The following is a 27,478-nucleotide window of genomic DNA, read 5'->3' on the forward strand; positions in this document are numbered from 1 at the left end:
CCGCTGGGTAGCTTTAGGACAGATTCAGGCTAGTGTATCTTACCAACAAATCGCCAACCGTTTTGGTGTCCATCGGTCTACAATTTCTCGGCTTCACCAGCGTTTTCGTACTACTGGTACCGTCAACGACCGACCGAGACCAGGCCAGCGGAGGGTGACGACAGCACGCCAAGATATCAACATTTGCCTGGTACACATTGCCAATCGGTTTAGGACACCAGCAGAAACTGCTAGAACTATTCCAGGACGCCGAAATCCGACGGTCTCTGCTCGCACCATTCGCCGACGTTTGAGGGATGCTGGTCTTCGATGTCACAGGCCATACCGTGGCCCACGCTTATTACCACGCCATAGACTTGCAAGAAGACGCTGGGCAGCCGCCCATGCCCGTTGGCGCTTAAATAGATGGGACAACGTTATTTTTTCTGACGAGACCAAAGTAATGGTCGACTCAAGTGACCAAAGACAGCGTGTGTATCGCCGCCGTGGTGAAAGGTTCAGGGATAGCTGTGTCGTGGAGGAGGAGCGCAGCGGACGAGCGTCGACTCTGATATGGGCAGGTATAACTGCAAACGACAGGACATATCTTGTTTTCTTGGATCAAGGTGTGGGACGTGGAGGAAGGAGACGCCGCTTAGGACTGAATGCTCAACGGTACATTAATACCGTCCAACAGCCTGTCCTGGTTCCATTCGTTCAGCAGCATCCTGGGAAGTTATTTATGCAGGACAACGCTAGACCGCACGTGGCGAGAGAATCCTTGAAATTTCTGCAACAAAACGGGGTACAGCTTCTTGCTAACTGGCCATCCATGTCTGCAGACTTAAATCCAAATGAACACCTTTGGGACCACTTAAAGCAGCGGATTCGGAAGAGACAAAACATTCGTGACGTACAAGGACTTCGGGTTGCACTACAGGCCGAATGGCGTCAGATTCCACAGGCGACTATCCGCACCCTAGTAAGGTCCATGAGGCGACGATATACATTTGTAAGAGACGCTGATGGAGGACATTGTCGTTTCTAAAGATCCCGACGGTGACATTACGAATAGACATTTATGAGTGACTTTGTTTTGGACTTTTATTTTGGTTTTTTACCTTTGTTAAGTTTGCAGTACTGTGATAAAAAAGTGTGATTTTGGGATTTTCACCTTAGGTACTTCGATGGACTGGTGTACATTTGATTTTAAACATTTTGAATTATTTTCAGTTGTTAAGTTTGCGTTTTGTAATAAAGTTATGATATAATTATATCTGATGGAGTCGTTAGTGTTTTGTTTTCATGTAATAAAATGCATATAATGCGGGCGGGCGTTTTCACTGTCCTTAAGTATACATATATACATGTAAAAAGATTAAAAGGAATAGTAAATAAGACAAGATCATCTATAAATTAATGTTAAATAACATTCCATTCACTATTAATAGAGAGGAATCCCTTTCCCAACACGGAACAAACCTGTCATGATTTTGTTAATCTTGTTTGTTTGTTTTTGGTTTAACGCCATTTTAAACAGTATTTCAGATTTTGTTATTTTATATGATATGTGTGAAAGAGATGTATTTTCGAAGATTTTTTAAATGCGGACAGTGAGCTTGAATGCTCTGATGCTTGCTGGGAGGGCAATCGAAAGCTTTAAAACTTCTGTCACCATACTTTACTGTTCGACTCATCGGTACAACCAAATACACAGGGCCATTTGCCGACCTTAAGTCTCTGCGGGGCTTGCACATGTCCAGCATATCAATTGTGTTCTTGGGAGATTCATTGTGCATGGCTTTGTTAGTAAGTGTGAAGATTTTGAACTCAATTTGGTGCTGAATCAGAAGACAATGCAACTCCTTCAAGGCTAGTGTGATGTTATTGTATCACGGAGTCTTGGTTATAATGCGGACCGCTGTGTTTTGTACACATTGAAGTTTCTGCGGTGTGTCTTTGGAAATTCCATACAGCAGCGAGTAACATTAGCCTACTTTCAATGTAGCCATAGAGTTCACAAGAGGCTTGGTAGTATCAGCTAAGATGTACTATCGACTGTTGCATATTTGCCGAAGTTTTTCGATATATTCGATCTTGCACGACTTTTAATCTTTGAATTATAATCTTGGACAGATCGCAGTTTCAATATTACATTGCAATTCAGCTGCAATTCAGCTTTACAAAATTTGTACTTTTTTCGAAATTGCTTACTACATATTTGACTAAAAAAATCAGTACAAATTTTTGAACATTTATTTTTTTTTATTTATTTTGTTGGGTTTAACGTCGCACCGACACAATTATATGTCATATGGCAACTTTCCAGCTTTGGTGGTGGAGGATGACTCCAGGTCCCCCTCCGTGCATTATTTCATCACGAGCGAGCACCTGGGTAGAACCACCGGCCTTCCTTTAGCCAGCTGGATTGCTTCCTCACATGAAGAATTCAACGCCACGAGTATGGCTGGAATACTGCTTAAGCCGGTGCTAGGGGGCGTGGGCAGTGTTGCATTTTCCATTACTGCTCATGAACAGACTCAATAAAACCGAGTCTGCAATTTTCACTGTTTGCATTGTTCTCGGTGCTTCCGAGGGATCTACTTTCCAGAATTTATTGAACCCATATCGATGAGGGGCAAGTGATTTGAGGTCAGCGACCTTGATCACTTAGCCACGGAGGCCCTAATCTTTAAACAGGTTGCTCATTCAATACAAGATCGGAATTCTACTTGTTCTACTTTTGGAATATCATGAATTTCAATCATTGAGCTGGCATGAAATTAAAAGCTTTTTTGAATTTTTCGATCTTCAGGTTTATTATCTTCGAGCTGGCATAAGATTCAAAGCAGGATAGATACGGCTCACGACATAATAATAGATTAACAAAACTATTTAAAACCCTTATTTCATATCATGATCATCAAACAAAGTATTGTAAAAGCGAGCTTCTATCTGATTGTAAGATAGTACGAATTATTTTTGCAAAGTGATTATTATAATAATGTGTTTTTTGAGAATACCGTTATAAAGGTAATCTGATTATTCCATCATATACCATCTAGATTCCGATTTGTTCCAAATTTTGTTCTAAATTATGTAACGGTACATTGGCGAAGAAGGGATCACTTGTTAGACATCGGCCTAAATTAACGGAGTAGACGAAAACTACCGAACAGTAACGACAGCCGATTTATCTGGCCAAACTTATTATCGGTTTTTGGTGATTTTACGATGGGTCCAATTTTCCTATATGGTTACAACACACTAAATAGCTGTTCTTCTTTATTCTATATGAAACTGACATATTTCCAATGGCCGCAGCACACATCATGACCCCTTTTAAATGTCTGTAACTTACATTTTCCTGAAAAATATTGTCAGTGCTGAATAAAACTCAAAAAAAGTGGGGGTCATGTTTAATGCAAGAAAACTATTTTTGTCAAACACACAAACTGCAATGTCAGCTAACAAATGAGAGCCCAACTTGTAGTGGTGGTGTATGATTTAAGATTCCATGAAAGATTCTGTCATGTGGTTTTTTCATTATGAAAATGCTATTTGCATGTCAAGATAGATCTGTCATGTGATTTTAGCAAAAATGTTGCATGGAAAATAAGGAAAATAGCTCAACAGAGCGAAAGAACGGAGGACTATTTGTATCCGCCAATATGCGACTACCATTTTATTCGCGCCATTTTCCTATATTGTGTCTGTACGCAATATGATTGTAATATATAAGAAATTTAAGAAAACCAGATATAACAGGCTTAGGTTCACACACCAATGAATAATATTCCCTATATACTCTATATTAAACTGACATTACCAAACTAGCTAGACCCATTTCAGAGACAATCCTTACCTCATTCTAAAGAGTTATGATAAAACTGATAGAAAGTGAAAAAAAAAGTAGGGGTCATGTTTCTTCTAAGAGTGATTTCTTTTGTCACATTTGCTTACCGTAAAATCACATCAAAATCACACTGACCTGGAAGTACTACTCCAACTAAAACTGAGTTTCACTTCACCAAATACAACCTACATTCCCATTTTGTACTACTCATACTAAAACTGAGTTTCACTTCACCAAATACAACCTACATTCCCATTTTGTACTACTCATGCTAAAACTGAGTTTCACTTCACCAAATACAACCTACATTCCCATTTTGTACTACTCATGCTAAAACTGAGTTTCACCTCACCAAATACAACTTTATCCCATTTTTCTACCAAACTGATATAAATTCATCAAAGAGACCAGACGTTACTAAGTGCTTACTTATCATAGAGAAATGTCGAAACGGAACTTTCTTACGTTAGAGAAATGCCTGGAAGTTATAAGACTTAGTGAAAGTGCATTAAATTTTGCCCATTTATAGCTTTCATAAGGGACATTTGGTATATGTCAAAATGTTATTGTAAAAATTGCTTTCAAATTATAATAAAAATATATAAAATAAGTCAAAAACAAGCTCAGGCTGGTTAATTTTCTGTCGCGACATCAGTTTTGGACGAAAGTTGTCGTATAGACACGCATTACTAAAAATGCCATAAAACCTTGAAAACTGATTTAATCAAGCGAAACTTGGTATTATACATTGATGACGCAAAGGAATAAATTTAGGTCCTTGACAAAATAAAGATTTAGTAGGTAGGTTTCGACCATATATCAAAGAATTTCTTTTGCATGTATGCAATTTCATAACTTTTCTAATAATGCGTGAACTGATATTATCAGTCGAACTGCGATTTGTTGCTATTCTAACACGCAGTAAGCATCAGTAATCTTGTACAGTTTTGAAGATATGATGGCAAATTATGTGCACTGCTGATAAACTTGTACTTGTGTGAAGTGTAAATAATATCCCAATAGACGGGACCCTAATTATTACAGCTGGGCCCTAATTATTAGAGATGGGTCGACTGAGGCAATCGCAATAAAGTGCCTTACCCAAGGGCACACCGCAATGAGAGAAGCAAGTAAGTGAATGTTATCCTTTGCTCAGATAGAAACAAACGTCAGCTGTGTATATATATATTCAGTCATACAATTATCTACAATTGTTGTATCTGTATCTTTATAACGGAAAATATTGTAAAAAAGCGTTTTAATGTTTCTTAGAAATGATATCTGTGACCTTTATAAGACCTTTTTGTCGGCCTTAAAAGTTTTCCTGTTTATCATATTTTTTACTTCGTTGGAGTGAAATAAATTTCACATAAATTTGGTATTACACTAGCGCAATACAGCTTTGGCGTAGACTTCGTTTTAAGAATAGCATACGTTGGTCGAATTGACCAGGGGCCGTATTCATAAAGCATCTCAAGTATAAGTATAAGAAATTGATTATTTACGTAAGAAATTTATTTTACTTAAGTATATTTGTTATTCATAAAACAACTTAATAAGTAATTCTTGGCTTTTATTGTGGACGAAAACATTAAAAAAAAACACATTAATTTCAGACAGATACAACATGCACAATTATGTTTATAGTGCTTTTATCTGAAAAACAACACTTTAATCGTACTGACGACGCTATTTGGTTTTTCTTACGTATCTTAAGTTTAAGCTGTTTTACGAATAGGACTTAAGTTTTTTTACTTAGACTTAAGCTGAAATCACCACACACTTAAGTAAAATCTTCAACTTAAGTCAAAACTTATACTTAAGATGCTCTATGAATACGGCCCCTGGTCTATAAATGGTAAAGAAAGTTTACCAGGAAAAGCTTGCATTTTACATATTTAACTGATATCAAATCCAGAGCCTCGCATTTTGTTGTTTTATAATTTCAATATGAAAACGCACTCATGTAATATCCTCTGTGCCTCTTTTGGCAAAAAGGTTAGAGAAAATAGTTGCTGTTCTAGATCCTTTCGGTATGTCGGTACCGATTCAAATTCATTTCAAGTTGAAATAATAATTTTGTTGTTTAAAGATAAGACTCATCCTGGTATAAATGCTTGTGATGATAACATCGCCGACACGTTAAACTTAGAGAGGGATTTAAAACAAGCTCGGACTTAAGAGGAAACTGAAATCAATGCAACGAATCAGCCTAAATGACAGCAGTGTATATTATGTCAGTTTCAAAACTCATTTACTTTTTGCTTTTTGGAGAGGTTTCTAGATGTCAAATGAAGGCCACCCCCCCCCCCCCCCCCCCCCCCCCCCCCACCCGACCCTTCCCCCCTGTACCTGTAGCATGAACAGGATATGTTATTCAAGGACAGGGACTATTACATAACGCAAAGGATATATTTCGAATGGTGGCAAGCTTGTCTAAAATAACACCTTCGGCAAACATCAACATATTGCAGGGAAAACTGGAATCTATTATAATTTTTTTTCGGATTTGTAATTACGAGAAAATTCAGATGTTTCTATGCAGAATACATCAACTTAATTGACAGGCTAGAGTGTAGCTTACAAATATCTTCATCATAGTGTTTGGCAAACGCTTTTTTTCTTAACAAATTGTGTGTCAATTTCAAGTACAACTGGCACAATTTTTCTTTCTTGACATCTATATAAACAGGAAGAGGAATTCCGATGGCAATTTGACAACAAATCCATATGTCTTGTATATACATCGCCTTTCGCGTTCAGTTTCTTTTAATCATTACTGCTTCACACTAGAGGTTTACTTTTTCTTTGAAAGTACACTTCTTCTGACACAGATTTCAATTTTAACCGAAAAAGACCGAACTTACTAAAATGTTAATTATTGTTAAGATGTCAGAAGACTCCAATAGCTATGGTTTTTGTCCGTAAAAATATACAACTCTGTAATTCTGTTCTGACGTTACTAAAACATTAAAGTTATGAAGCCATTTCCAGTTCAGCTTTGATTTCACGTATTTGAGTTCTGACTTTAAATAGGTCTTTTTCGTTCCCGTGATCAAGGTGAACTGTTTCAAGACGAATAAGTTCTGATTCAAGTTTTTCAAGTGTTTCCTTGTACTTGACTTTATCATCTGTTTTCTTGTAGACTTCCGCTAAGCATTCTAAACACTCTTTGATAAATGGGTGTTGTGGCATTGCAATTTCGGCCTTTTCCTTTATTGTAAGAGCCTTGTTGGAAATTTTTATACAAGAAACGTAATTTCCTTGACGTTTACTTATATTAGCTAAGTGTACCAAACTTTCCAAGTATACTACATTTTCTTCTGATATTTCTTTCCTTACATCTACAGCCTTTTGGAACACATCCTCTGCAAACTTGAAGGCACCTTCACGCCTATACACTTTGCCTTTTGTATCATATATCAGAGCAGTAGAGTCTCTACATGGAACTTTTTCCTTGTTCAGTAGTTCCGTTGCCTCATCTAGCAGTACGTGGGCTTTCTTAGAGTTTCCTGTTTCGCTGTACATATTAGCTGTGTTACTCAGGGAATTTACAAGTGATGTCACAGGTGCCGCAGATTTCCTCTTTATCTCGAGGCCTTCTTCGTAGAATTTTAGGGCTTTATGTGAGTCTCCTTTCTGGTAATACATTATGCCTATATTGTTTAAACAGGCTCCAACAAAGGGATGATCTTCTCCTTGGATTTCCTTTCGTCGTTTAAGACTTTCAAAATGATACTTTTCCGCTTCCTCGAAACGTCCTGTAATGTGTAAAAGATTAACTTACATGCCAAATCACTTGACTGATGGTACAGAAAATATGGGAGTCAGCTAACACATTTATTATTAAAAGATGGGATTACAATGGTATGCAATAAATCTGTATACTTTTGAAAGTAACACGTATAACTGAAATGATGATACCTAAGACTGCGTTGGTGAGGCCTAGACTGTTCAGAGATTGCAGAAGTATTGACTGGTATTCTTTCCCAGAAGAAACTGACAAACCAAAAGCTTTCTTCAAAAACCTGAAAATAAAATGCTGTGTTTACACACTGTACTACTAATGAGTTCTAACTTGATATTTATATATCATATAAGTTAAATATGTCACGAAATTTATCAATGTTACCGAGATAGTGTCTACTACAAAATGTAGAAACATTGTTATACTAGTAGTTATTGGTTGTTTTTGAAAGAATTCTTTTTATGCATATTTTACTGCCTTATGATTTGCCTTGTAGATATAAATTCCAGCCTTTATAATACTTTACTGTTTCTATGCTTTTGACTAGTGTGTATAAATTACAGCCTTTCATACATACTTTACTGCCTCTAAGTTTTTGCCTTGGGAGAGTAAATTCCAGCCTTTTCTTTGATATGCTGTCGCTAGCCGCAGAGACTTGCCATATTTCTCAAAAACAGCTATGGCTGAGTCGTAATTATCTGCCCCTCGTACCAAATGTCCCTTATTAATACAAAAGCAGAATATTTTCAAATATGAGTGTTGTACAAAAAATACTTAAACGTCTGTCCTACTTCAAACCTAATCAGCTATGTTTATTATATGATATATACTTTTGTACTGTGTTATGGCACAGCAGTTAAATAAACACAAAATTAGTGATTATAATGGTATCATTTTTATTACATTGCATATTTTGATTCAAAGTTGAAGAGCCAGTTTGCGTATTTCGAACACCCTTCGGACAGTTAAAAAAAAATATGTAAAACTTTATCAAAAGTCCTGATTTTGTAATTTAACGGCCAAAAAGTCTAACAAATTATAACAAATAATGCCTTACGAAATACATACATTTATTTATTTATTTGGGTTTAACGGCGCACCAACACAGTATAGGTAATACATACAAGGTATAAAACATATAACAAATAAATTGTTCCTAAGTATTACTAGTATAGGCAATATCAATGAATTTACAAAAATTTAACTGTATTTACAGAAATGATAAACACTGTTACAACTTTAAAGTGAAACTAGTCTATAGATAATATTTTACAAGCAGGTGATCTTCCAAAGAATATTGTTACATGTACTAGTACAAGTTCTATTGAATTAATTATCTAGGTGATGATAAAATCTGTGTTGCAAAAAGGTTTTGAAGAGCATAAGCAGGTTAGAGATAAAGGCTAGCAAGCTAAATTCACAACATAGAAGCACATAACTTATATGTAATAATCTCGAGAGAATGCTTTTCTACAAGTACCAAACTTTCTTCTCGATATACTTAATTTAACTTTCTAATTTTTAGATGGCAAGCATATTCTAAACTTCTTTTGTATTTTAATTACGAGGGGAGACCCAGATGTCCCTCCATGCATTATTTCTGGCTCCGGTGGCGCTAGGTTAAAACAATCGAGCTTCTGCAAACAAGCTGGGTGGCTTCCATATGATGACCGGAGTAGGGTGGTTCGACCCCACAGAGGTGAAGAGCAAGTATTCCGAAGTCAGTGAACTCTTAAAATCACTCGGTCATGGAGACCATTTTCATCACACACCAAGAAATAATTTAGTCAGTATAAATGACAAATGACAATGTTTTTGGTAGAAGATGGGCGAATCATTATATTAAATTATGGACAAAAACATTTATCTCATTGTCTTTTATATAATATTGTTTATATGGAATAAAGTCTGAAGTATTCCTATAATAGTGCGTTATTATTATATATTGAGATTATGGTGCCCAGAGGGGGCGTTTAAGGTGTTCAACCGCTCAGGAAAGAACTCAGTATACAGTCTGCTATCATTGTTTTACTTGAACGCGTTATACTCTTTATAATGATCATATTAGAAATCAAAATTCGATGTAGCTTTTACATAATTAAGAAGCTAGGGATTTCGCTTGCAACACCGGACGTTAAGCCACGAATATAACTTTTCAGAGCAGTCAGGAGAACGTTTCGGCGACGGATGTATACAATACAGGGTATATTCTAAAAACAGGAAACTGTTTATACGTATATATAAATCTACAGTCTACTCGTACAAGCTTGTCTAAAATTAGACATTATTCCAATAAGGACATCTACACGAATACTTGAGAATGAACGAAAAATGTCATCGTTTTAAAAACATTAGATGAAATAGAAATAAATAAGCATTACATGTTCAGACGTTAATTAACGTTTTCTTTCATATATCAGTACAATTATTAGACAAAGATTATAACGATAGTACGATATGACCAAAGAATGTATAGCACTAGAATTTTGCAATGTCCCTACTGGAATATAACTTTACCATATCTAGCAATTTCATACATTTAGCGACCGCAAAATATTTTAAGCATAAACATGAGGGGATCTGCAAATGAATATACTTGTTTCGCAGTGCCTGGACCCTAGAAGGAAATACATGCACATATTAGTAGTATATCAATCGGTTAACAGTTATACATAATTGGTACTTACAGACATTCCCTTTCAAGCAGTCATACTAAAATGTTATGCGTAATTATTATGCTGAATCAGTAATTGAACATTATGTTAGTAAGTTTAAAGTAAGGAAGCTAGTTAGTTGGGTTTTTTTTTTCATTCATACACATTTCAGTTAGTATATTTCAACAGGCAGTACATGCTGAGTAAGTAATTCAAAATTATGTTAGTATGTTTAAACTAAGGAAAGCCAGTTAGATTTTTCATTCATACATATTTCAATAGGCAGGATAATTTATATTAATTTATACACAATATAACGTCACAATGTCAAAACAAACTACAGCACGAGTTCATTTCGTAATTATTATGAAAATTAAAATACACGTTTTACCTTTATATTCGTGTAAAGACTGCCAACAGCAATATGGACGTTTGCTCTATCTCTGTCTTTACCGTACATGTTTGCAATCCTCATACAACCTTGGTAAAAGTCTTCACCATCACCTTAAAGAAAGTCAAGACTTTTGTTCAACAGACATTACTTCGCAGAATACATAGCATTTCAGATAATCACTTGGCATTTAAGGAATTGGATCTAACATATCAATTTAAGAAATTGTTTGTCTTATTTACCTGCCATAAACTGATCAACTAATACCGTGCAATCAGTTGCAATCTTTATGAAGAAGTGATAGGTGTCTTGTCTTGTATGTTTCACATCTGTCAATAGTTTCTGCAGGTTTGGGTGCTCCAGTGTGAATTCCGCCATTGCCTCTGTGTACTGTGTAGTGCCAATGCGTTTAGATATGTTCACCATTACGGCCGTGAAGATCTTGCAGTATCTAGCTCTGACTTCTGAAATGATCACAAATTGTCCTTGTTTTAGATGCAATTTCATATTCTTATCTTGTTGGATTAATTATGATGTATTATGGTGTAACGATTTCTTAAGCTGTTTATAAATATGAAAAAGTGTCTGTCACCGAAGCAAAAGTATAATTTCAAATGAATAGAGGTCCAGATGCAGTAAAGCTAAAATGTTGTGAAACAAGGACTAATGTATATGTGATGTACCGCAAGACTAGTTTTTACACCTGTACCTAAAGAAATGTTCCGCAATTTGACCAAAAACATACCATATTCATATTCTTAAAAAACTAGTAAATGCTTACCGCGGACAGGACTGTAGGTTGCCCCGATAAGCTTGCTTCAAGCTTTAGTTTCCGATCAGTATCAGCTAAAAGTCTTTCTGTAACTTCAGAACAAGTAAACTTGTACATGACATATATAAAGTTCAATATGTTAAGATCCTAAACTATTTGCTTAAAATTTAGAGATTACCTGGTAGATTTTTTATAGTGTAGTACGACTGAAGACATTCTCTCAATATCCCCTGTATATTGAATCGTCGAGTTGTTGGATCGTAACTCAGAAAATGTCGCCCAAGAATTGGTTTTAGCGTGTCATGTTTCACTATTGCCTCTGTTTCAGCATCTTAATAGAATGAAATGTTTATCATATGTGAACGAAATTGCTAAAGCTATTATTATTAATTTTTCGAAGAATTTTATGAAAATTGATAAAGACGTTTAAAACGCTGTCAAAAACATCTGATATTGTTTTTACTATTATGTGTGTTGCACGAACTTATAAGATATGGTCGTTAGCAGCCTTAAAAGGATATACAGGTGGATTAAAGGTAAAAATAAAAATACTTCAAACTATTATAGGAACGATATTAATCGTATTTTATCGATATATGTAATTACATAATATATATTTCTACTTTGATGTCGCACATGTTAATTACCATGTTTTTGCTAATCTGACCTACGAATTCCGGGTTAGGATAACGCTTAAAATTGCTTTGAAATTCCATATTGCGCTGTTTTTATCCAATATTTTACCACAGATAATGTAAGCTCATAAGAGTTGGATTTGGATGATTTGTCATATGTTTTCGAGACTACTATGTAAAGCGCCTTTGAACGTGAAATTGATCATGAAAAGGGCGCTATATAAATCTGGTATTATATATATACATATACAGTCACATAGAGATGACTATAGCCATATGTTCTCGATAAAACAACATTCATTGACTGAGAAAATCGGTATAAATAAATTAGGATTGGCAATGAGTACTAATTCAGGTACTCGTGTACTCGCCAATTTTTTCGATCGAGTACTCGGTTACTCGTTAAAAGTGGTTTCCGTATCCGGAATAGGCGAGAATCGGCCGTATTTAGCATTTGTTCCCATTAAAGGGAGATAATTCAAAATCATTAGTTGTTTCACCAAAACTAAATCATGGACACATTTTGTGAAAAATAACCTGAATAGCCCTTAAACCAATTTTAAAATTACTGGCTAATGACCAAAACATTATTTGTAAAGTATTAACAACGATAAACATATATACCAAGAAGTTGTTTAACTTGGTCCACATTAAATGCTCCTGGAATATACTCTAGAATAGTGAGGTTTTCTCTGTACCTTTCAGCCAGTCGATCTATGAAGTCTTTGTACACATCAGCTGTAAAACATTCATGATATATGTGTCAGTGCCTTGATATCACCAAGTTTTACATATATTTATAATTTGATATGTTTCTGTGTTTTCCGAAGATGTATCTTTTATTTTTGCGTGATACATCCGAAGTAAATAGACGAATATATCATACGCTGGAAATATTTATCAATCTTTATTGAGTTGAGAGCGTTATTGGTATGGCTTTGAATCCTTGCTATAAACAAAAATAATTGCAACCTGAAGCATCTAGAGGTAAGATGTAATTTGTTTCATTACTAACGATATATTTAGTGTATTTATGAATTTATGCAAAGGTTCTAAATTGCATAAGTTCTACAAATACACAAAAGAAAACTTAAGCACGAACTGCTCTGCTTTCGTATGTTATGTGATTATCAACAATCGTGTCAAAAATTATGTAAAACAACTTCCATACCGACTCTGTCCTCTTTTGGATAAAATTCTCTACTCAAAGTTTTGAGCCGGCTCGTCAGTAGGCATTCCACAATATCCTCAGGTGTAAGCATTCCGTCATCCACCGTCAGTTCAGAACCTATCATCAGTATCAACAGCGGCAAGCCCTCGCTTAGCTTTACAATAGAATCTTCATAGTCTCCAAGATCGGTTCCCGAAGTCATTGATCTAGATTTAAACATATATACTTATACCAAATTTTCATTTATATTTACATTTGTTTACATATCTTTGTATGTAGCAGAACGAAAGACAAGTCATATAGAGTTCTACTCCTCTGATAAGCTAAATACATTTTCACACAATACGTTTTAAGATTTGTTTCCAACATTGAATATGAAATACGTGAATTCTTTAAGTACGGAGTAAGTTGAAAGAAAGTATCGTTACCAATCAAAATAATATTGTTATGTTGTTTTGTTCATGTACTTTAAAGTCCCGCCTATAACAAGCCGGGGATGTTTTAATAATACAAATGTTGATATTACAATTATGTATTATGTAGTTAATAAACAACGGAAAATTTAATCAAATATGTGTAAAATTTGAAAATTTGTTACAAGACAACGCAAAATGGTATTTGACCCTTTCACAATAAGTCTCTTTCTTATTTGATGCTGCTTTTTATGCACTCCCCTTGTTACTAACTTTGCTCATACCCACCCTTCCCCTTTTTAAGCCCATTCCCATTTTTCATATATTTCATAAAATTAAAATGTTCTTGTTGATAGATAAATGAGGCAATTATCCACTACATTTCTGTGATTGACCTTCTTTGCAATATGTAGCTCTGGCTGTGTTTACTGTGCTCAGTTCCCTCAAGCAGCAAACTTTTGCACATTTCATAATCCCCATAAATAGACCCAATCAAACCGAACCTTGACTGCGTTAAAAAGTATTTTCATATTATAGACTTTGGGGAATAATTATCTTAAAACCATCAAACAAATGATGTTAAGGCGGAAAATTAAGACTCGAATACATATCATCAATCAACCAAGAATATATTTAAGTCTGGAATAATTTATTAATTTCCATCTTAAACAGAAGGCAAAATATCTCTGACCTTAACAATCGGCTTGTTTCTGTTCGCTTTAAAGGCAAAACCTTGTAGCTAAAGTAAGCGTGTCCCAGTCCAGCAAACTGAACTCTTGTAGTTGATGTAAGAATGATCTTGACATTTGAACATTTTTTGATGACATGTGCACAAAGTGACAGAAAGGAGTCTCGGGTAGCTGTACCTTTAAACTCTTGGTAGTCTTCGGTATTGTCAAATACAAGGATAAGATTTTCTTCGGACCTTTTTACAAGCTCACTAACAATGTGATGTATCCATCTGTCAGACTCATGTGCAGTTGCCTCTGTTCCAATACCAAGTTTTATGCATATGTGGGAATATAGCGAACTGATATTCGAGAGTGGTTTCACATCCACATTTACAATAACGTCTTCCTTTGACTTGTTGCGAGTTAAGAACTCTTTCACTAATCGTGACTTGCCTACTGATCTTAGTCCGAATATTCCAAATATTCTGTGTTTGCCCCAAGCTTTATATATCTTCTTCAAGTCGGTCTCTCTCCCAATAAAGTCGGCTTCAACATCAACGTCAAAATCATCTTCAGATGTTTCCATCTTTATTGCTTGGTTGAAGAGCGGTTGTTGTGAATACAAGCAAACGAGAGCATTTCTGTTTGTAAAGAGATAATATGTTATAGCTTTATACTAATAAACTTAGATAATGTGGCAGTTGAGTCCAGTAAAGCCAGGGGTATTCAAAGATAATTGGTCATAGATCTATAGCAAAGCAATTATTGGATTTACCTGTATTGGAAAATAAACATTCTTGCATAAAAACTACTTTTTTCATTGGATCCGCCCATGTATTAACGGGAGAAAACTCGTGTGCAAACAAGGCAATTCACGTGCTGTTAATACCCGATTTTTATTTTTGAAATGCTTTGCCAGGGACATATGTATGTATTTTTGCGCAGACTGATATTTGGCATCTGCGTCTTGTTTCTTCCATAACAACCTCTTCTTGTAGCATTATAGATACAATGTAATCCATAGTATGTTTAGCTGTATCAGTTTCCAACCCCAAACGTACTGCCCCCATCAATGTACGCACTAGCTTCTCTTAGAGTTCACTCCCTTTACAAAGCGTCTGTTCAGTTATTGTAAATAACTGTGAATAAATAAGTATCGCGTGTAACTTGTGCTATTGCTCGTTTTTAGGTATTATATTTATGACTTTTGTTAGTATCAGTCGGTATGTTTTTACCTGATTTTTCACAGAATTCATATAATAAACCTTGAAAGCTGTCACTACCCTCGTACTCATCAGTACTCTAAATGTGTTCGTACTCAAAATAATTCGAATGTAAATTTATTATTCTTAAAATTGTGTTCCTGTTATTCAAATTTTTAAGTTATATGCAAAATTATGCGTACTATAACGTTTGTTAAAACTAGAAATAAAAATAAGATGCTCAGAAACCTTCAAATCACGCTTTTGGTAGTGTTGTTGATCTGTGTGCCCTGGTTATAGATATTTAAAACATGTTTACCGTTACCAAGAACAACCGAATGGTAACTAAAAATGTACCGGAATCGTAAAGTCATCACATATGAAAACAATGCATTAAGTCGTCGTGTAATGTTTTTTATGCAAAAATAGCGACAATACACGTTTGTTTTATGTATAAACGTCTGCAGAAGCCCTTGGGATATGTTTGTGACCTCGACCTTCGGTCTCGGTCACAAAAAATCCCGCGGGCTTCTGCAGACGTTAATACACAAAAAAAACGCGTATTATCCCTACTGTGTCAATTGTATTAAGGTCAACTGCCACATTATCAAAGTTTATTAATATTTTACAATTCAATTCTTAATACAAGCTGCATATCCTGTGCCAAAAGTAATATCATGTCTATACATAAACAAAAGCAAAAAAAATTTAAAGCACGAGAATGCAAGCCGATAAAGCTATTTACTTCCTTTACAGTTCATTTTAATATTGTTCATATAAAAAGAATAGCTACGTTCAACGCTCTGGTTTTATCAATACATGCCTATGAAAATTAATCGCTTTTTAATCACTCGGTCATTTTTAAGCAGTCAAATCTGCGAGTGCCTTATTTGTTTATAACTATGAGCCTCTAGAAAGAAAATGTGAAAAGAAACAGCTCTTATACTTAACCTGAGAAGAAAAACATTTGCAGTGTTTATAATACGTATGCTATAGAAATATAGCATTTATCAGAAACCAACTGGGTAAATGGCCTAAGACCACAGTTATTTTTACTATATGTTCTATATAGGCACTGGAAACTATAGCAATTTTGCATCCATTCCAAACCCCATAAAAATACCTGAACTCAACAGAACTATTCAAGAGAAAAAATTCCAGCCACAGTAAACATTGGGTTGGCCGGCTCTTTTTTCCACCATTTTGAACCAAATCACATGCCTACGAAGAATACTCTCTAGATGGCCGCAAACAGGCAAAACAGGCCCTATCAAAAAGTCATGTTATGCATATTCTGACATTCTCATTCTGTCAAATTGTACATTTACCTACTATTTCATATCTCCTCTATTAAATCATGCCATTTATTGCAGGTCTTTCACTCAAAAATTCACCAATATTCACCATCAAACAGAGGAACTATTTTCCGCGTAACCACTTCCGTGTCAACCAAGGGCAAATAACTGTGGTCTTGTGCCTGTTTCGCCGTAACCACAAATCGAAAGTAGCCTGTTTTCTTTCATTTCCTAACATAGCCAATATCAAAGTAAGTAGTATTTCATAACTGGTATAAATACATAAATAAAATAAAACACTTCAGTTTCATTCTGTTTTTCTATAGTTATATAGTGGCAGGATAAAAGTTAATAACTTAAAATCAATTTCATGATCAATTAAAATGCAATTAAACATGACTATTAAATAATCCGTACCTTATTCCATGCTAATTTGACAGCTGCATTAATAGAACACAAAACACATCTTACCTTTGTGAAATGGTAGTCGAAAGCGAAACTACTGCTAAGAATACAACTGGATCCCGGTGAAGTATGTGCTTTATATAAATGATTAAATGTGGGGTCAGCTATTTACACTTCCGGGTTTATTATAAAATGTCGTTATGCACAGCTTTAATAATTATAGTAGCAGAAGTAGAAGTAGCAGTACTGTGGTAGACGTATTATTTTTTTTGTAGGAGTCCGTAGTAGTAGTGGTGGTGGTAGGGGGAGTATACGCTGTAGGAGTAACTTTAGTGGTGGTAGTAGTAGTAATATTAGTACTGGTAGTGGTAATGGTAGACATTATAGTAGAAGTGGTAGTAGTATTAGTAGTACTAGTACTAACAGTAGCAGAGCCACAGCAGCAATCGTAGAAGTAGTAGTAGTAGTAGTAGTAATAGTAGTAGTGGTGGTGGTGGTGGTGGTGGTGGTAGTGGTAGTAGTAGTAGTAGTAATAGTACTGGTGGTGGTGGTGGTGGTGGTGGTAGTAGTAGTAGTAGTAGTAGTAGTAGTAGTTGTGGTGGTGGTGGTGGTGGTGGTGGTGGTAGTGGTAGTAGTAGTAGTAGTAGTAGTAATAGTACTGGTGGTGGTGGTGGTGGTGGTGGTAGTAATAGTAGTAGTAGTAGTGGTAGTGGTGTGTGGTGGTATTAGTAGTGGTGGTTGTTGTAGTGGTAGACGTAATCGTAGAAGTAGTAGTAGTGGTAATAGAAGTAGTGGTAGTAATAGAAGTAGTAGTAGAAGAAGAAGGCGTAGTAAAGTAGCAGTAGAAGTAGTAGCAGTTGTAGCAGTAGACTTATAATCAATAGTAGAAGCAGCAGCAGAAGTATCAGCCGCCGTAGCGGCAGCAAACGGCAACAGTGGCAGCAGTATCAGTGGCAGCAGTATCAACAGCAGCAGTGCAGATGTATCAGGAGCAGTAGTGGCATCAGTATCAGCAGCGGTGGCGGCAGCAGAATCAGCAGCAGCAATGTCAGCAGTATCATCGGCAGCAGTATCAGCAGTAGCAGTGTCAGCAGCAGCAGTATCAACAGCAACAGTGGCAGCAGTATCAGCGGCAGCAATGGCAGTAGGATCATCAGCGGCAGTAGTATCAGCAGCAGTAGTGGCAGCATTATCAGCAGCAGCATTGGCAGTATGCGGCAGCAGTATCAGTAACAGCGGTGGCAGCAGTATCAGTAGTATCAGAAGTATCAGCAGCAGTATCAGGAGCAGCATCATCAGCAGCAGCATTGGCAGTATGCGGCAGCAGTATCAGTAGCAGCAGTGGCAGCAGTATCAGGAGCAGCAGCTGTATCAGCAGCAGCAGCAGCAGCAGCGGCAGTAGTAACAGAAACAGCAGTGGCAGCAAAATCAGCAGCACAACAGCGCAGCAGAATCAGCAGCTGCTGTAGTAGCAGCGGTATTTGATCAATAATTATTCACGCCCTTTACATCATTTTTGTCAAACACTGAAGTATTTTACACATATAGCTTTTTGTACACGTAATCTTGTATGTTTTTGTAACTTTAAGGTATATACATAAAATGACTGACCTTATTCTTTCTTTTTTAATTATTACAATAAAAACCTCAATATACATGAGGTATCGAATATGCTAATTCCATACATGTTTTTATTTTATCTGAAATATGTGTTCATAAAAAAAACGATTATTTTATACCTTTTTAATACGTTTTACTTTTACTTTTTACCTTTCAGCATTGTTTATTTCTGAAAGGTAGTGGCATTATATGGCACATGGGGAACATCAAGACTTATATGCAGCTATTGGTGTGGCGGGTAAAACTTACCCACTGAATAAAATGTTCATGTTTCTGCAAAGCCATTCACTTTGATTTCTTCATTTGTCTATGCTGTGTACCTGAATGCACTCATCTTCTCGCAGTTTATAACAGGCCATTTGTTTAAAGTTCAGTAAAGATTGCGGATAAAACGTTTCTCGTCTTCTTATACATTAACTGGTTAAGTCACGAAAGAGAATTATTTATTTTTTAATTGAACCTCATTGATGTTAATTACATGTGTATCCATCTGTCCTATCGGCACGAAAATAAACGACCCATCTCATTAAATCTTAACTATCTTTTTTCTTCAACGTTCTCTTCGGGTCTTTGTGAATTCAATGCGAATATTCAGGTAAACAGGGGTACATTGTCTAATAAATTTGAAAAAAAAAACATTTCAATTATAATTGAGCCGCACAATGAGAAAATCAAGAAAGTGGCTTTGCGACCAACATGGATCCAGAACAGTCTGTCTATCCGCGCAGTCAGGATCCATACTGATCGCTAACGGTTTTTCTAATTGCAAAAGGCTTTGAAAGCGAAAAGCGTATTATCAATCTCCTCGATCTAATGGGTGAAATAACGAGAGAAAAAATGATAATATCGCACTTTTGTATCGTAATTTTTAATTTCGCCCATAGGATTCTACAGGGCTAATGGGCGAAACAACGATACTTAGTGGTACTTGTCTCCCGGGTGGAACGTCAAATCATCATGTTAGCCCCAACAAAAATATAAGTATTATTGTATTGCTATAGTTGTGTATATATAAATGTCAAACGACAAACATCTTTTTACAATTCCATTACCTAAACCTTTATGTCCCCCAGCCTAACAACATCTTAAACGCGAGTATATAAGGTACTGTATCTAGGACAACATTACTGTTTCCTCGCAGACTCTTCATTGGACAGTGAGGTCGGATTTGCTCAATTATACAATTTAAATATGGTAAGCTTAGAAAATCGTTTTATTTTTGTTTTCATTAACTGATGTTGAGTAACTGTATAAAGAGTCTGTAAAAATTCTATTCTTGATAAACGCCAACAGACTGAAGATAATTGTGTAATTTATACACACATTTCAAAACAAATGCAAAATACCTGCTTTCTTGAGTTTCTTAACTGAATAAAAATACTGCAATGGATTTTAACAAAATGTTTACGACAAATACAAAACTGAATATGTTCATAATTCAAACTGGATTAACGCAATATTTTTTTTTTCAGACTATGTTATGCCTTCTTTTAAAATGTCTCAAGTGTTTCAAATTTTGTAGATATTGTACTATTTGTTTTGTTTTCAAAATAAGTATCTTTAATTTCAGCGTGAATGCATCTCAATTCATGTCGGTCAAGCCGGGGTCCAGATTGGAAATGCCTGCTGGGAGCTATATTGTCTCGAACACGGGATACAGCCCGATGGTCAAATGCCGAGTGACAAGACTATTGGTGGCGGAGACGACTCGTTTAACACATTTTTCAGTGAGACTGGAGCCGGCAAACACGTGCCAAGAGCTGCCTTTGTAGACCTTGAACCAACAGTTGTAGGTAAGTAAATGTGTAATAATATTTGAAACTTGAAAGTACTTCACAACAAATATCTATTTTATATTTTATACATGTATCTTAACATACAATCAACTAAAAACGGGCAAATCAGATAAAAGATCTTCAGAAATACTTTATTCAGGTTTCTACATAAAGATGAAATTAAATCTGAAAAAATAATATATCTAAAATAGTGAAGAAAAGGAAAGAACCTATATTTTTCTTTAATGTAGGATATTGATCTGTAACGTTTAATTGTTCATGATCAGATCATTGTTATTGGTAAATGACACGATATGACAATACCTTTTTAGTAATCAGCCGTTAATAACGATCGAAACTTTACCAACAAAATTTGTTCGATAGATAAAGGAATTTCAAGCTCTACTTCACATTTACAGATGAAGTTCGCACCGGTACATATCGACAATTATTTCACCCAGAACAACTGATAACCGGCAAAGAAGACGCCGCAAATAACTATGCTCGAGGCCATTACACCATTGGTAAAGAGATTGTGGATCTTGTGTTGGACAGGATCCGGAAACTTGCTGATCAATGCACCGGTCTTCAAGGTTTTTTGGTGTTCCATAGCTTTGGTGGCGGAACAGGGTCTGGTTTTACGTCCTTACTGATGGAGCGTTTGTCAGTCGACTATGGAAAGAAATCAAAGCTCGAGTTTTCAATTTATCCGGCTCCGCAAGTTTCAACTGCCGTTGTGGAACCTTACAACTCTATTCTTACCACGCATACGACTCTGGAACACTCTGACTGCGCCTTCATGGTCGATAATGAAGCTATTTACGACATTTGCCGACGTAACCTAGATATTGAGCGTCCGACATATACCAATTTGAATCGTCTTATCGGTCAAATTGTGAGTTCAATCACAGCTTCCTTAAGATTTGACGGCGCTCTGAACGTTGACCTGACCGAATTCCAAACGAATCTTGTACCTTATCCCAGAATTCACTTTCCGTTGGCTACATACTCTCCAGTCATCTCCGCCGAAAAGGCATACCATGAGCAGCTCTCCGTTGCCGAGGTTACCAATGCTTGTTTTGAACCGGCTAATCAGATGGTGAAGTGTGATCCACGACACGGGAAGTACATGGCTTGCTGCATGCTCTACCGCGGGGACGTCGTTCCCAAGGACGTCAATGCTGCCATTGCTACAATCAAGACAAAACGAACAATACAGTTTGTTGACTGGTGTCCAACCGGATTTAAAGTTGGGATCAACTACCAACCACCAACTGTTGTCCCAGGTGGGGACCTTGCCAAGGTGCAGCGGGCCGTTTGTATGTTGAGCAATACTACTGCTATCGCTGAGGCATGGGCTCGTCTTGACCATAAATTTGATTTGATGTATGCAAAAAGAGCTTTTGTCCATTGGTAAGAATGGTTTATAACACATTGTTATCTGTTAGTCAGTGATTGGTAGATTGATTGATTTTTAGTATGAAATCTAATCAAATTGTTCGAAAGAGTAAATTAGTAAATTGGAGAGGTATGGAAGTGATAAATAAAGACTGACTGACTGGCGTTTCCCAGTTTTTAACTATAAATAACGATTTTTAAATATTTAACATAAAATTATTGTCTGTATGTACGTACGTAAAATACATACTGTTTAAAATTATAGACGTGAAGAATATGAAAACTGCAAAAGGGTCTATATGTTTATATATTTGACAAAATCTATCGTTCACCTGAAAAAGATTTGTAGCTTACATGCACCTAATTTTATCATAGGTACGTAGGAGAAGGTATGGAGGAAGGCGAGTTCTCGGAGGCCCGAGAGGATCTCGCTGCTCTCGAAAAAGACTACGAAGAAGTCGGTGTGGACTCAGCCGAAAACGGCGAAGGAGACGAGCAAGAAGAAGAAGAATATTGAACTATATGAGTGTTTGCAAATATGGAATATGGAGTATTACAACCACAAAACATTTTCCTGGGTTTTTTATCAAGTTATTGTGAGATTATTATTTTTCTCATTTTTTTCAGTTGATGTTGGAAGCTTGCATTTTTCTCAAGTTTTGAATGGTAAATGATGCTTCCATTTTAGTGCTGATCAAACAAAAGTAAAATATAAATTTTAAGAATAACATAATGATAGATGGTTATTGCTTATTTTCGTGCATCAGTATCTGAATAAGTCAAAGGACTTATGGTGAGGGTTTTAGCACAATCACACACAGGGCTATGCAGGTAGCAATGCACGATATAACGTGCTTTGTATTTATTCGTGCTTAAAATTTAGACACAAATCAGTCTTTTTATATTTTGCCTTAAAGAAGGTCAATCTTGTTTATCATATAGTGGGTATGTTTGAAACCTTAACGTCTGTTCATTAACACTTATTTATATTTAATGAGGACTTAAACATGTTCTACCAAGTATTTTAGGGTAAGTATACTATTGATGAACATACATATATAAGAAATTATCAGAGACTTCCATTACCACTTACATGTTTAGCTAATATTCGTTAGAAAAGATTGCTTGTAGAATTAGTATTACCTCCTATTATCCAAATATGTAAATATCACATAAATATTACATAAATTAATATAAAAAGGGGTGTAATTACAAACTGTTATAAAATGAAACATATATTATAGGTGGACGGTAGTACGAAATTGCTATATGCTCTGTATAAAATAATGTCCTATCATTTATTGTAATCAAATTGCTATCTCTTATCAAAATACTTATTATTCTCAACTTTAAGGTAAGGAAACGATAAAGAAATAATTTGAAAATACAGCGATTTCTTTATTCTTTTTTCAAAGTTCTTAGACGTGAAAAGTAATGAATATTTAAAGTTCCATTAGCCTCTGATTTTTATATCCTTTGCTTTCATTTTTATTTTCTTTCCACATTCACTGACGTATTTTATTAAATTTAGGCATTTGTGTCTAATTGTTTCCCCAAAGGAAGCTTGTGCATCAATCTGTATAGAAAACGCAACATCTGTATGAATTGAATATAGGGTATTTATTTACAAAATACCTGAAAACAAAGTTACATTAAACTGTACGAAAAATAAGAGTTATCTATATCCAGGCGACAAGAAACTGCCATACAGCGCCCTGGATGATACACTGATACACGAGCCAGTCCGGGGAAATCTCTAAAAAAGCAACCATTATCAAACGTTTGAGATGTTCTGTAACACGCCGACAACATCATAAAGTTGAATGTATAATAATATTCATATAATGACCATTTTAATACCACCAACTTGCTTGCCCGGCTAGACTTATCGTTCGGTACTTTCACCATACATGTTAGTCTGGTTCCCGTCGTACTATGTATCGACAGTGAAGGGGCAGTTAATCAAGACTATATATATACATGTCGGACAGATGAAATCCCCGTCTTTGCATCTGACTGGCTGTACCAGGTCACATAAACATTATCGAGTAAAATATATGCAGGTACAAAGTTTATTTTTGCAAAGCTGAACAAGAGCTATGCTGTATAAAATCCCAACAACTTGCTGGCCCGACCAGACAAGAGGCGGAAGACAAAATATAACATGGTAAAAAAAACATGGTTGAAAAACATGACGCCCATAACGAGTTCGAACTGGCTCGACTAGTCAAGAGGCGGAAGACAAACTATTACAGGAACGGACAAGAGCTATGTGTAAAAAATCCCAAACATTGCTGGCCGACAGTCAAGGGGGAAGACAACTATAACATGGTAAAGGACATGGTTGAAAAACATGAGCCCATAATGAGTTCGAACTTGTTCAACTAGTCAAGAGGCGGAAGACAAACTATAACATGGTAAACGGGACATGGTTGAAAAACATGACGCCCATAACGAGTTCGAGCTGGCTCTACCAGGAAAAAGGTAAAAGACAATCTATAACATGGTAAACGGGACATGATTGAAAAACATGACGCCCATAACGCGTTCGATCTGGCTCGACCAGACAAGAGGTAAAAGACGAACTATAAAATGGTGAACGGGACATGGCTGAAAAACATGACGCCCATAATGAGATCGAGCTGGCTCTACCAGACAAGAACTTATGCCCTACATCTTCATAATAATGATATGTACAATAAGATAAATAGAAAAAGTGGAAACTCCACAGGTCGCTTAACACAACAAAAACGAAAATGTTGCAGGCTCGGTTTGATTGAGCCTGTTCATGGACGGTAGTTGAAATGCATGCTACCGTCCACGACCTCTAGCCCCGGGTGGGGTAGAACTCAACACTTACACATGTTAAAAGTACAAAAAACAATTTAGAGACATCATTAGATGTGCTCATACGCACATGGAACCTTCAATGCTACACCCAATTTCGTCGTTCGCTGTCCGGTATACAATAGTGTTGATTTCTGTTTTCTTTATGGGCCAGTGGTCTAGCGGTAACACGCTTGACTGCCAATCCAGAGGTCCGGAGTTCGAATCCCGGTCCAGGAACTTGAAAGTTCTGAGATGCTCTTGAGTGTCTCCCACCTGACTAAGAGGCCTGTACTGGTTCTTCCTAGGAAAAACGGCTTCGCGTGTATCGGTACACCGGGCACGTTAAAGAACCAGATTGTCTATTCGCAAAGAGCTAGGCTAAGTTAGCCTGTATCTCTCTCTGTTCTCTCTGTCTGTTCTGGGGTTTTTATCTCACTCTTTCCCTCTGGTCAGATCGCTCTGTGTCTGTACTAGTAGAGGATGAATTTCGCGCCCTGTGTGACTGCGTTTGCTATATGTAAAGCGCCTTTGAACGTGTTTATCATGAAAAGGGCGCTATATAAATCTGATGTAATAATAGTAATAATAATAATACTCGGGCCCTGCTGAAATAGATTGCTTTCACTTTACTTGCAATGCCTCTTCAGGGGTTGAAAAGCTTGGGTCAGGAGTTAAAGATGGCTGATTCCGAACTCTATTTTAAACTAAAAGATGGCAAGAACACAGTCTGCTCCTATCTGATATGTGTCCTTGTTTTTCGTAACGTTGTATCCGTTATGCCTGCATTGGAGCTATAAACATTTTAAGTATAAATATTATATACCCTTCTCAAATGCGCTCGTTTGATTGGTCCGCAAAAAGCGATATTGACCTGCAAAAGTGATAATGACTCTTGTGATACCACTTTTTCTTATATGTATGAAATATGGGCCAATCAAATGAATGAATTTGAGAAGGGCATATAATACAACTATAGAATTATGTTTCGGTCAGTACGTGTTTTAACGGACCTGTAAAATGATATTGACCTCGGACTGCGTCCCCGGTCAATATCATTTTTACAGGTCCGTAATACACATATTGACCTCAACATAAGTAAATAACTGTATAATAATGGGAGCTGGCTGAATATCAATAATGGGAGCTGGCTGAATATCAGACAATGGAGTCCCAATTATCGAGCTGATAAAGGCGCGAACGTCCCACCCTCTCGTTATAAAACTCAACCCAAATCTGCTATTATAGTTTTATTTGGTTGCGTTCTATAATTCCAAATTCCAAATTTTATCAACTATATTAACTAAACTAGAGCTATTTTAATTGTCACCATGTGATTCAGTGTTGCTGCACTGTTTTGTCCTTTGGGATCATGAAGTCCATGTAAATCATCTGTATAATAGAGTTCCGCTCAAGCTGGTGCTAGGGGACATGAGGGTAATGCTCTTTCATTACCTCTCATGAACAGTCTCAGTCAAATCGAGCCTTTGATTAGTTTGCTTTGTTGCTTAGATTTTATCGTATAAATGAATTTCCACCCGTTCAATCTTATCTAAATATTCTGTATAGACAACCTTTGTACACAAATGCCACAACTTGTGTTCATCTTTATCACACTGACTGAACATCTAAAATCCATATTTATACTGATAGTCGCTCAGACACTGGTGTTTGCACTTCTATTCAAGATAGCGTAAAATTGGCTTAGTTTGGTATAAAATGCCGCTTAAAGCCGACGTTTAGCGTAAAAGTATCTTGATAAAGTAAATATTTTCATATGTAGTTTGCACTAGTTATTGTAGATCTCGCACAGTAACATGGCTTTTAACTGCAAGCTCTTAATTAAGACTGTATTAGATTAATTGAACGTATGAAAAAAATTTGAATAAACGTTAATTTCCGAGACAGGGTAGTAGATAGCTGTATGTGTTCATTCTAGGTAACAAAAACAAACTAATTAAATGAAACTAATTGCGCGAGAAGCATATGACAACATTTAATTTTAGATTCAAGAAAGAAATTCCAAGGATCCAAGCAAGATAGGTTTGCCAGCATCATCCCTTTGTTTCGTCATCATCACAAATAAATTCATTTAGCATATTGAAATGAAGGCTTCAATCATTCTTCTTTCGAAGTATCTGTATAATAGTGTTCCGCTTAAGCCGGTGCTAGGTGGCTTGAGGGGTGTTGCCATTTCCTACACGATGACAGCCTGTCAACTGATCTGCACTACATGCTTGTCGTCATGCTACTTAGTTTAATGCTGTCTAGGCTCTGCGGCCGAGTGGTAAAGGTTGCTGATTTTGAATCACTTGCCCCACACCAATGTGGGTTCGAGCCTCACTCGGGGCAATGAATTTTTCATGTGAGCAAGCCATCCAGTTGGCTTACGGAAGCTCGGTGGTTCTTCTCAGGTACCCGTGATGAAATAATGCACGGAGGGGCTGGAAATTCTCCATATGACCTAAGACGTTAAACACAGGAACAATTTAATACTGTTCTAACATCTATGGTTTAGCCATTGATACTTAAAACGTTTCAAATTGAACCAAAACGTTAATCCACTGGTATTTTATAATTTAGTAACAGCTTTAATCCATCAGTCTGCGTGTGTGATTTAATATTGAACAGTTTTGAGGGTGTTTAGTGTCAAGTGAATACAGTGTT

General features: G+C 36.3%; 3 protein-coding genes across 5 annotated transcripts; 2 read left to right on the forward strand and 1 right to left on the reverse strand.

Moving 5' to 3' along the window:
* Window positions 1-6,568: 6,568 nt before the first annotated feature.
* On the reverse strand, window positions 6,569-17,372 carry LOC123550888 (nephrocystin-3-like). 3 transcript variants are annotated; one of them, XM_053540253.1, is made up of 11 exons: window positions 17,259-17,372; window positions 14,311-14,931; window positions 13,207-13,412; window positions 12,660-12,773; window positions 11,579-11,731; window positions 10,871-11,092; window positions 10,629-10,741; window positions 10,180-10,200; window positions 8,161-8,303; window positions 7,760-7,863; window positions 6,569-7,596 (listed from the first exon to the last, which is right to left on the reverse strand). In XM_053540253.1, exons 2-11 carry the CDS (start codon window positions 14,874-14,876, stop codon window positions 6,812-6,814), a joined length of 2,427 nt encoding a protein of 808 aa, XP_053396228.1. In that variant the 5' UTR covers window positions 14,877-14,931; window positions 17,259-17,372; the 3' UTR covers window positions 6,569-6,811. The 3 variants fall into 3 exon arrangements, with proteins under 3 accessions (XP_053396228.1, XP_053396227.1, XP_053396229.1); XM_053540252.1 differs by having other exon boundaries at window positions 17,205-17,332; XM_053540254.1 differs by lacking the exon at window positions 10,180-10,200 and having other exon boundaries at window positions 17,205-17,332.
* Window positions 16,214-18,677, forward strand: LOC123552631 (antifreeze protein Maxi-like). Its single transcript, XM_053540022.1, has 4 exons — window positions 16,214-16,247; window positions 17,468-17,608; window positions 18,077-18,402; window positions 18,450-18,677. The coding sequence occupies exons 1-4, from the start codon at window positions 16,214-16,216 to the stop codon at window positions 18,675-18,677; spliced, it is 729 nt and encodes a 242-aa protein (XP_053395997.1).
* Window positions 18,678-19,173: 496 nt separating this feature from the next.
* Window positions 19,174-23,370, forward strand: LOC123550890 (tubulin alpha-1A chain-like). Its single transcript, XM_045339360.2, has 4 exons — window positions 19,174-20,006; window positions 20,383-20,605; window positions 21,007-22,000; window positions 22,361-23,370. The coding sequence occupies exons 1-4, from the start codon at window positions 20,004-20,006 to the stop codon at window positions 22,500-22,502; spliced, it is 1,362 nt and encodes a 453-aa protein (XP_045195295.2). The 5' UTR covers window positions 19,174-20,003; the 3' UTR covers window positions 22,503-23,370.
* The last annotated feature ends 4,108 nt before the right edge of the window (window positions 23,371-27,478 follow it).

This window comes from Mercenaria mercenaria, chromosome 4 (genome assembly GCF_021730395.1).
Source record: "Mercenaria mercenaria strain notata chromosome 4, MADL_Memer_1, whole genome shotgun sequence".
Classification (NCBI taxonomy): Eukaryota; Metazoa; Mollusca; class Bivalvia; order Venerida; family Veneridae; genus Mercenaria; species Mercenaria mercenaria.

Coding starts and splice junctions, on each gene's coding strand:
- LOC123550890 (XM_045339360.2), top strand. Junction 20,606..21,006: donor CCTTGAACCAACAGTTGTAG/GTAAGTAAATGT, acceptor TCACATTTACAG/ATGAAGTTCGCACCGGTACA. Junction 22,001..22,360: donor AAAAGAGCTTTTGTCCATTG/GTAAGAATGGTT, acceptor ATTTTATCATAG/GTACGTAGGAGAAGGTATGG.
- LOC123552631 (XM_053540022.1), top strand. CDS start 16,214: ATGCAAGCCGATAAAGCTATTTACTTCCTTTACA. Junction 16,248..17,467: donor AGCTATTTACTTCCTTTACA/GTTCATTTTAAT, acceptor TTTTTTTTGTAG/GAGTCCGTAGTAGTAGTGGT. Junction 18,403..18,449: donor TATCAGCAGCAGCATTGGCA/GTATGCGGCAGC, acceptor CAGTATCAGTAG/TATCAGAAGTATCAGCAGCA.
- LOC123550888 (XM_053540253.1), bottom strand. CDS start 14,876: ATGGAAACATCTGAAGATGATTTTGACGTTGATGTTGAAGCCGACTTT. Junction 12,774..13,206: donor TCCAAAAGAGGACAGAGTCG/GTATGGAAGTTG, acceptor AATGTTTTACAG/CTGATGTGTACAAAGACTTC. Junction 7,864..8,160: donor AAAAACTTAGAGGCAGTAAA/GTATGTATGAAA, acceptor TTTTATTTTCAG/GTTTTTGAAGAAAGCTTTTG.